The sequence below is a fragment of the Apaloderma vittatum genome, unplaced genomic scaffold, assembly GCF_000703405.1.
Source record: "Apaloderma vittatum isolate BGI_N311 unplaced genomic scaffold, ASM70340v1 scaffold13667, whole genome shotgun sequence".
Lineage (NCBI taxonomy): Eukaryota > Metazoa > Chordata > Aves > Trogoniformes > Trogonidae > Apaloderma > Apaloderma vittatum.
The window spans coordinates 65,967-75,283 of NW_009727904.1; the positions used below are offsets into that span (position 1 = coordinate 65,967).

The following is a 9,317-nucleotide window of genomic DNA, read 5'->3' on the forward strand; positions in this document are numbered from 1 at the left end:
TTTTTGGTTGTGTGTTTGTTTTGTTTTATTTTGTTTTTCTTTTGGCAGACGTCCTTGAGCATTTGAGACGGATGTGAGAGAGTTTTTAGTCCTCATGCAAAACAACCAACTAAACATAACAGATTACATCAGCTCAGGCTTTTCAATTCCTGGATGGCAGCAGAGTGCTAATCCAACCTTCATCCTGGATTTCATAAACTGAAACAAGGGAGGCTGGCAGGAGCAGCGCTGCCGGATTGAGGAAGCTGACGACGGTGCAGCATGTGGGCAACATACTCTATAAAGCTCATAAACTTGTAGGCTGATGTGTGCAGCTACCGCTTTGGATTCTGTACCACTGCTTCCCTCGGCACAAGGCACCAGCAGGCTGAGCATTAAAGCCTGCTCTTTGGGACGGAGCATTTACCCCTGCAAGACATGAAGAGCTTCCTGTTTCTCACACTCCTCCTGATGCCCGCGCATGCTGGAACTGCTTGGAGTGCGAAATACGCAGTAGATTGTCCCGAGCCCTGTGACAGTAACGCATGCAAAAGTACCCTGCGCTGTAAGCGAACAGTGCTGGATGACTGTGGCTGTTGCAGAGTGTGTGCAGCTGCTCTGGGGGAGACTTGCTATCGTACGGTTTCGGGTATGGATGGTGTCAAGTGTGGTCCTGGGCTGAAGTGCCAGTTTTACACAGAGGAGGATGACTTTGGTGATGAATTTGGTATCTGCAAAGGTAACAATATTCACTTTGCATGCACCCACTGTGGCAATTTGACAGCAACCTACATGTAGGGCTTGCCTCCTGTTTGAAAGGTCTAAAACTGGATTTTTCCAGCTCATCCCTTAGCCAAGAAGAAAATGAAAAATACCTGCTGGTACTAAAAGGTGTTACATATAGGCAGGATAGGGTCATGAATGTAAGAATATTGTTTAGACTTGGGGACACGTGTGAGGAAATATGGATGGGTTGTGCTTGGAGATGAGATTTTTGACTGGGACTTGGGAGACCCAGGCAATAGTCCTGTTCCTCCCACTGATTTGGTGGGTGGCTTTCTATAAATTGCAAATACTTTAATCCTGCAAGTCCAACCTTGACTAGGGGTTCCTGCCCTGCCACGCTCCCACCCTGGGTGAGGTTTTCTCGGGTGCTGCCGACTGCCTGCCCTGACATCAGGTGCTCTCTCTGGGATCTGGGGGATGGAGATAACAGCATTGCCACAGTGCCTGATATGTTGTTGTTTTTAATTCAGTCATGCCTTCGAGGTGCTCAGCTACTTTAGGGATGTGGTCAGGGGAGGCAAACAGAGACCCTCCTGCCTGAAAGATGGAAATAACAACAGGTGCTGACTGTGAGATGAGCAGCCAGCCACTGCTCTCAGCGCATTCCAGGTACACTGCGTGCTGATTTATTTAGTCATAGACTATAGTAGCATTTTTAATATAAGAGTTATCTTCATTCCATGAAAGAAGGAGAATCTTTAAAAGGAGAGGAGATACTAAATTACTAAGAAGTAGGATGAAAGTTTTAAAGATAAATATTTTTTTAAAAAGGCTTTGCAAAGCATGAACACAGTGAGTCTTCCTGTGCTCATGTACCCCTTCAGTAAGTAGATATAAATATGTCTTTGAATAACTTCCTTAAAAGTGTAGATGTTTTGGCAATTAAATATCAGGAGTATTAATAGCCTCAGTTAAAGTAATGACTTACAACCAGATGCTGCAAAAATCATTCAGGCTGACTCACATACAGCACACAGAAAAGTATTCTACTGAGATAGTTAACTAATCTCCAGCTTATTAAAAATTACTGCAGTGCAGGATACCACCTATAATTCTTTCAACAGTTTTTTTTAATGATTATATACTTTTCACTGTCTTAATAGGAATTTCTATGCAATAGGACAATTCAAATGGGGAATAAAAAACATTGAGGGGCATGAGATCTGAATCCCTGTGGCTGAATCTTGGATGCTCAGTAGAAAAACTGTCATTAAGGTTTATATTCCCCATATACTGATTTTCACTAAAAATTATAGATGTCGTTTCTAATTTCTTTTCTTTCCTTTTGTGTACACACATGAATTTTATCAGGCAAAGTATGGGGCCACGTATTGTTAACTTATATATCAATTTATAGATATGATACTAGATCACTCATTTTAATGACTTCCATTTCATAATAATTCAAAGAGGCACAATGGCTAAATTCTCTCTGGTTGCTTGTGACTGGTTTACTTTGAAGTTGTGGAAAAATGACCTGAAATCTCTGTTCCTCAATTTTTTATTCCTAAAATGGGTAAAACATGGACAGTGTAAGTTTCAGAGCAGTATCTGGAGTTCTTCTAGTATTCTAAGAATTCATCATATCATTTTCAATAGCAATGTCAGTACTGTGCAAATCAGACTAAGGAATACTGGTGCTCTGCACTTTTATTAGTAAATACGCCCTAAACCTGAGGTATAATGGTCACAGTAAAGAACCCACTCCTGCTTCCCTTAGATGACTGGGAGCTATTTATTTAGGAGCAGACTCTACTGAAAGAAAAACCTAAAAAACTTCCAACAGCAAAGTTCAAATCTGAAGAGCAGCATCAATGCCAGGATTGCTCCACATGAGGTGAAGTGCATTGGGCTCAGACTTGTTTCCATGCTGTTGTGCACAGCTTTGTATCTCACCTCTCTGGGCTGAGGGCTGAGAACCTGCCGCAGGCAGATTGATGCTCTGTGTGGCATATGCTCTCAGGGAAGGATTGTGCACACAAAAACTATTTTGCTTTGGCAGGATTTTGGTTTGGTTTTATGTGGACAAGCAGCAGATCAGAGAGTGTCCTTGCTTGGGAAGGGGAGTATGGTGAAATTCAAGGAGGTCCTCCAGGCTGGAGGCATTCACTGTGCAGTCCCTAGTAGGGAACTGGTTGATGTTCCAGTGCCTTTAATTTATAAAAGTATACCAATTGGACATGCAGAGAATTGTAGTATGTGTTTTTCATTTGGGGGCATTAGCCTGATTTTCAGATAGCCTAGGCTGTATGGTGAAACTAAATATTTTCATTGATTCAAGCAGAGACTAAACAAACTGAGAAGGGTAACACTGCTGTGGTGTGATACATGCACAGAAACCATGTCTGGATCAGGAGGTCCAAGAGTGGAAAATGAGGGAGTGTATGAGAGGAGAGGTGTTATCCGTGCTTACCAATGTCATCTTATTTCTTAAGTGTTTTATGGGAGCGTGGGCTGGATAGATCTTTGGTACAGCCCTGAATGGTCATTGATATGCCCATATGAACTAAATGGGAAGCTCTCCAGAGCTTGTCATTTAAGGTGACCATGCACACTGGGTTGGCAAGGACAGCCTGAGCAAAAAGACCTTTCTCTGGGGACATCCCAAACTTCTCTTGAGATCATTTCTTGTTTGGATGTTTGGAAAGGGATTGTTGGAGCTGGATTTTCCTTGTCTCCATCCCTTCAGTTATGGTCCTGGGAAGTTACCCTGTTCAAGAGCAAGGCATGAGAAGACAAGGGCTGTGACCTCAGGTTAAAACCCTCTGGGAAGTTATGCAATCCAGCATGTGATATGTGTCAGCTACAGGATGGAGCAAATCCTCTGCACCTGGCTTAATTTTTTTCAGAAAAGCTACAAGCTTGCTCAAGTGATGAGAAATTTGATTCGGGGCAGTATGCAATCAGACGCATTATAACCAGACAGCCACCTTACTGCCAGTGGATCCCTTTAGAGCGTACTCGCTCTTTCGGCTGGAGATGGAGGTGAGCTCTTTGCTGTCTGCCGTGGGAAGACAGACCCTTGCTGTCTGAGAAACTGTCTCACAGGGAAGGCTCTTCCTCAAGAGCTGGGAGCGTCTCCAGGCAGAGGGTGAGTTGCTGGATAGCTCCTCAGGGTCGGGGCAGCCGCTTCCACCAAGCCTCCACGCAGCGGCCCCGGCCACAAACCTGGTTCCAGCAGTGGATTGCAGCTTTAAATCATGACAGTCATGATTTAAATATAATGTCATGCCCAAACAATGAATTCAGGAACTTTTTGAAGCCTTCTTTTTTGCCTAAAACCAATTCTAAGCCCTTAACTACATCTGCTATGATTACACACTTACATGTTCACATTACCTTTAATTTGTCTTTTAATACGATGAATATTTCAGAGAAGAATTACCAATAGCACATTTCAAGTAAGCTATAGGAAAAGAAATTATGGATATAATGTGTGTCAAGGTGTGTTAAAACTGGAGAATACTTGTAACAAGCAGTTGGCATTCTGAAATCCTATAATTAAGGCTTAGCTGACCTCCACTCAGAGGTTTTCCACTTTTAAGGCTGTAAGCAGGCAAGGTATTAGGAGTACTGGTGGTTGACTCGGATCTCTGAGGACTGCTTTCCTATATTACTTTTTTTCAGAGTGTCCCTATGGTACCTACGGAATGGAATGCAGGAAAACCTGCAGCTGTCCCTCTGGCATCTGTGACCGAGTAACTGGGAAGTGTTTGAAGTTCCCATTTTTTCAGCTGTCTGCCTCAAAGCCTCCAAATCGACGAAAAATAGTTTCACACGCAGGTAAGACTTTGCGGGGCAGGTGATTTTTGCAGAAGTCACCTTGTACGTGATCTGCTACCACGCTCTGTGTGCTGTGCGTGAGTGATGTGTACGTTGGTGGAGCTGTGCAAAAAGCTAGCAACACAAGGTACATTTATTTTTCTTATTGGCAGCCGCTTAACATAAGACAAGGGATTAGGTGAGCTGTGACACATGGTAAAAATATTTTGAAATCTTAACATGTGCAAAATACTTCGCGGCTCTTGCATGCACAAGCAGTACAACACCTCCTGTGCAATGGGCGACTCTACTATGATTTGCATTAGTCAGTTTAGGTGCATGTACCCGCTTTGTGTAGAATAGGATTTCACTAGGCTGCACTTACTACTGTTAGCTCATACATGGTAAAAATAACACATTTTTTCCCCATGAAGACAGAGCTTTATACCTTTTCAGTTGTCAGTGAAGTGTTTTACAAAGTGTCTTATTCTAGTCATTTATCACAGGATCTCTGGAATAAGTTCTTACTTTTAAGGCTATGTAACAAATCCTTCCAGATCTGGAAGTGCAAGAAACTAGAGGGGTTTTGAGGCAGGAAGGAGAGATCACTGAAGTTTTTAAAGCTGGGATTAAAATTCCTTCCCTTTTTGTCCTCCACCTGATGACACTGAGGTCTATTTGACTGAACAATATTTACTCTAAATTTAAACAGCAATCAAAATTAACATAGATGTAAAGATTTTAAATAAATAACATCAGTTTAATTCTAGACCTATTGGGAGCTTTTCTAGGACTTCCCTCAAAAGTCTTTGAATTTTATTTCTCCTCCAGCTGCAGTTTGTGTGCCTTATTTTGATTGTCTCCTGGTACATTAAGCTATCTAGTGTTGCTGCCTTAACACACGATCTACCTTTTCTCCACTCTCTGTTTAGAGAAAATTAGAAGAAAACTTCTTCAGCTTACGCTTATACCATGTTTAAAATGATCTTGAAAAAAAATCTTTAAGAGATGGATCAGTCCTGATACTTTCTGTATTTTTCTATGATTGTGGTCCTTTGCCTTTTCAGGTTTTGTTTATTACCAGGGATGCTGAAATAACATGAAAAAAAATATTTCTCTCTTGCTTTTCTCCACATCTAGCCTATATTCTGAATCTTTCCAGGTAAACTTTTTTCATCAGTTCCTCTTCCCTTCCCTTGCCTTTGGTCCAAAACTTTCTTCTGCTTCAATGTTTAGCATCCCAGCCAGGATGAGATACTGACCCCACAGAAACATATGGTATTTTTTAGCCATGCAAAGGTTTCACACTGGTTTCTGTCCTCAGAAGTCTGTCACTTAAAGTAAACTGTGGACACCATAGGTAGTACTGCATGGGATGGTCACACAGGGTTTCACTTAATAGTAGTCTTCAGAGGTACCTATAATATCTAGGGCAGATCCTTTGTGAATTAAAATAGTTGTGAACATTTCTGTATTTTAAACATGCCAGTTTCTGGCCTGTGTATTTTATAAAGACGTAATGGCTACATACACCCTAGTAAATTTAACAGTGCCAAGGTGTGTTCCTGTGTATTTCAGTTTGAACATCTTCATGGTCAAACAGCAAGGCAGTGGCCAGCATGGTTTTGTCCAGCCTAGTTTGTCATGCCAAACAATGTCAGATATGTCTCGAGAACCAGTGTAAACCAGGGACCATTTCCAGTAGACAAAATGGATATATTTTACCCTTTTGTTGGAGAGTAAGAGAGTTTAGCAGCATGCACCAGGCTATCCCATAGCGGTTGGTCTCAGCCAGAGAATAGCTCCAGGTATGTTTAATTTACTGATAACTATTGAGGATGTGGCGCTTGTTCCTCTGTCATGCTGCAGTGTTATAATGAGAACTGGAAACTGAGCTCCAGTCATCTGCCTTATGCTTCAACTATTAGAAAACACATCTGTTTTATGCCATAATTTGGCAGAAATTTTGCAACTGGATGATTGGAGGCATTTGAGGAGATTCCTGAAAGATTTGCTAGCTAAGGTTTTTCTGAAGTGTTCCCAAAACCTGGGACGTTACTGCAGGACAGTATTTTAATTCACTCGTTTTCATGAAGTCCACCTTTATTTTTGTATATTTTCAGAGAACGACATGGCATCAGGGGATGGAAATTCTGTAAAAGAGGAATTCGTTAAGGAGAAAGCTATTCGCTCTCCGGTAATGAAATGGCTAAATCCTCGCTGATATTTACTGACACTCATAAGACTTTTAAGTGAATGCATTTCTCACAGATTATTGAATACGCAACAACACACTTTAAGAAAAAAGTAGATCTATAGCATATGAAAATGTAACCTCTGAAGACCAATTGTGATTCTCTTTTTCATGAGAAAAATGTTTACTTAGAGTGTACAGTGTATATGATTTTTGATATTTGTTTTGAAAAGTATTTGAATAGAGAAATGTATTGTGGATTCCTGAATGTATAGTAATATTAAAAAAAATATGATTCAACCTTTCTCATTTAAATAATGCCAGAGGCCAACTTTTGCAGCCTGATGGCTGGGAAAGCTCTTGCTGAATTCAGTGGACAGTCTGGGTGAGTGAAACTATTGGCATGGAGTCAACGTGAAAGAAACGTACATTAACAAATTCCAGGATAGAAACCAACACCCTTGAATAACAAGAATAATAGCACAGGAGTACAATAGCTTGAATTAAATAAACCAAAGTGAGTTGTTAGTAATTTTATTTTTTTTTTGGAAGTTCGGTGAGAATTTCTTGGGGATAAATATGTCTTTCCTTTCTTCAGTGAGAAAACACCCAGCATCTGAGTTTATATATTTTGAATAACCTAGCCAAGACACTGCAGACACATATTGTACTGAGAAGAATTTCTAAAGTTAAATTCTGTACAGAGAAACAGCAGCTTCGTAAATTATACAGACTTGTAGAGGGGTATCTGCAATGAAAGATGCTGCTTAGCATTATTTAAATGTATATATTTCTATAAAGCAGCTACTTTAGTGTCATTCAAGCAACATCTGCATTTCGTGGGGAAAAGCAGGTCCCATATCAAAGGTAAGAAAATGGACCTTCATACTTTTCACCTTCATCGCTGGCTGTGACCCAGCTGCGACTCACAGGGAGTTCTTCTGATCCAGCACAGGGAAGACTTGGACCGTCAGTGAGTGGCAACGCTGGCACAGCCTACAATACTTGGGTGCTCAGTCCTTCATTTCTTACTCACACGAGCAGGCACTCCCATTTCAGCCAGCAGAAAAACTTACATATGTTAGATTGTTGTAGAACTGGCAATCCCTCATTCAGTCCAGACTGGATGATGTATTTGTGACATAAAAATCCACAACGAGATGAGTTTGCAGGTCCTTAGGTAATGGAAATTGATGTAGCTGTGTCAGAGTGAACCTGGGTCATATGATTTTAGGAACTGCCCTGTAACACAGCACACTGATTGGAAGTGTGGTTTGAACTGAACAGTTTCCTTAAAATAAAGGTGAGTTTTGCCAGTGACTTCACTTCAGGAAGGAGCACACAGTACCACAGCCAATGTTTGGTGCAGAGTATGGAAGCATGCTTTCAAAACTACAAACAACAGAAACTTCAAAGCCTTTGAAGAGTCCAAATCCTGATCCAAAGTCAATGTCAATGGAAGCAGGCTGCTTTCACCTGGGAAAAGCAGTGCTGAACCTTGCTGCTGTAGAAAGAGAATGATGACAGCAGTGGACATCCAAATGTCAGCATGGTAGTGCAGACCCTCTTGACACATTAATCGGAGACACATAAACATAAATCTCAAACTAGCACATATCACAATTTAACCTGTATTGAATGTTTAGGTCTGAGAAGGAGCAGTATTATCTTGGGCTGTTTACAAGAAAGGGTATTGATTCTCATCTACTGATAAGAAAAGTAATTTTTTTCTTGATTTCAGTGAGATCAGGATCAAACCCACAGTCCTTCAGCAGACTGAAGAGAATTATTTAAAGAAATATTTGCATAGATTATTACTACTTTGTAACAGTGTCACAAATAACATTATAAACTCTTGAATGTAAATCTAATAAGCTGGGTGGTTTTAAAAAGTATATAGTTATTATTGTTTAATAAAAAAAGCAACTGAAAGCATTGCTGTCTATTGTGTTTATCCATCAATGATGGAATAAGATTGCTGGTGATGTCATAGTCATGGTGCAGGCAGACTAGGAGCAGTTTTGCTCCTGAATCCACTGGAATGATCTCACAATAATTATATCTGTTTCAGTGAATTTGCTGGTGACCATTCTCCGCTGCTGTGTGGTGGCCCATGACCAGAATGGTTTGTGTCCAAAACAAGATAGCTGGATACAGGTTGCCCACTCGAGACAGCCCCTTTCCAGCCAACCCCAGTGCAGGAAGGATTTGGAAGTCCTCTTGCTGGCCTGACCACCAGCCAGCCAGGTACCATTTAGTCCTGGGTCACCAACTGCAACTTCTTGACACTGTTTGATTTCCCACATAGGAGCAACCTGTGGATCCACACCTGACAAGTCACGAGAAAGGAAAACAAGAGGGATACCTGCAAACACTTTTGGGATGTTTTCTTTTGTTTTCTGTAAAATTTATAAAATGCTTTTGCATTTTGTTGGCTGCTCCAATGACAGTTTGCTCAACACAGAATAGGTTCCAGGATGAAATTAGACTATAAGCAAAGTTTATACGTTATACTTTGAAATTTCTGCCTGTTGCTAATAGTGGCAATCATAGAATCACAGAATAACAGAATTATTGAGGAAAAGACCTCTGAGAT

General features: G+C 40.9%; 1 protein-coding gene across 2 annotated transcripts; it reads left to right on the top strand.

Moving 5' to 3' along the window:
- The first annotated feature begins 417 nt into the window (after nucleotides 1–417).
- On the top strand, nucleotides 418–6,751 carry ESM1 (endothelial cell-specific molecule 1). 2 transcript variants are annotated; one of them, XM_009873884.1, is made up of 3 exons: nucleotides 418–718; nucleotides 4,393–4,548; nucleotides 6,651–6,751. In XM_009873884.1, the coding sequence occupies exons 1-3, from the start codon at nucleotides 418–420 to the stop codon at nucleotides 6,749–6,751; spliced, it is 558 nt and encodes a 185-aa protein (XP_009872186.1). The 2 variants fall into 2 exon arrangements, with proteins under 2 accessions (XP_009872186.1, XP_009872187.1); XM_009873885.1 differs by lacking the exon at nucleotides 4,393–4,548.
- The last annotated feature ends 2,566 nt before the right edge of the window (nucleotides 6,752–9,317 follow it).

Coding starts and splice junctions, on each gene's coding strand:
- ESM1 (XM_009873884.1), top strand. CDS start 418: ATGAAGAGCTTCCTGTTTCTCACACTCCTCCTGATGCCCGCGCATGCT. Junction 719..4,392: donor TGAATTTGGTATCTGCAAAG/GTAACAATATTC, acceptor ACTTTTTTTCAG/AGTGTCCCTATGGTACCTAC. Junction 4,549..6,650: donor AAAAATAGTTTCACACGCAG/GTAAGACTTTGC, acceptor GTATATTTTCAG/AGAACGACATGGCATCAGGG.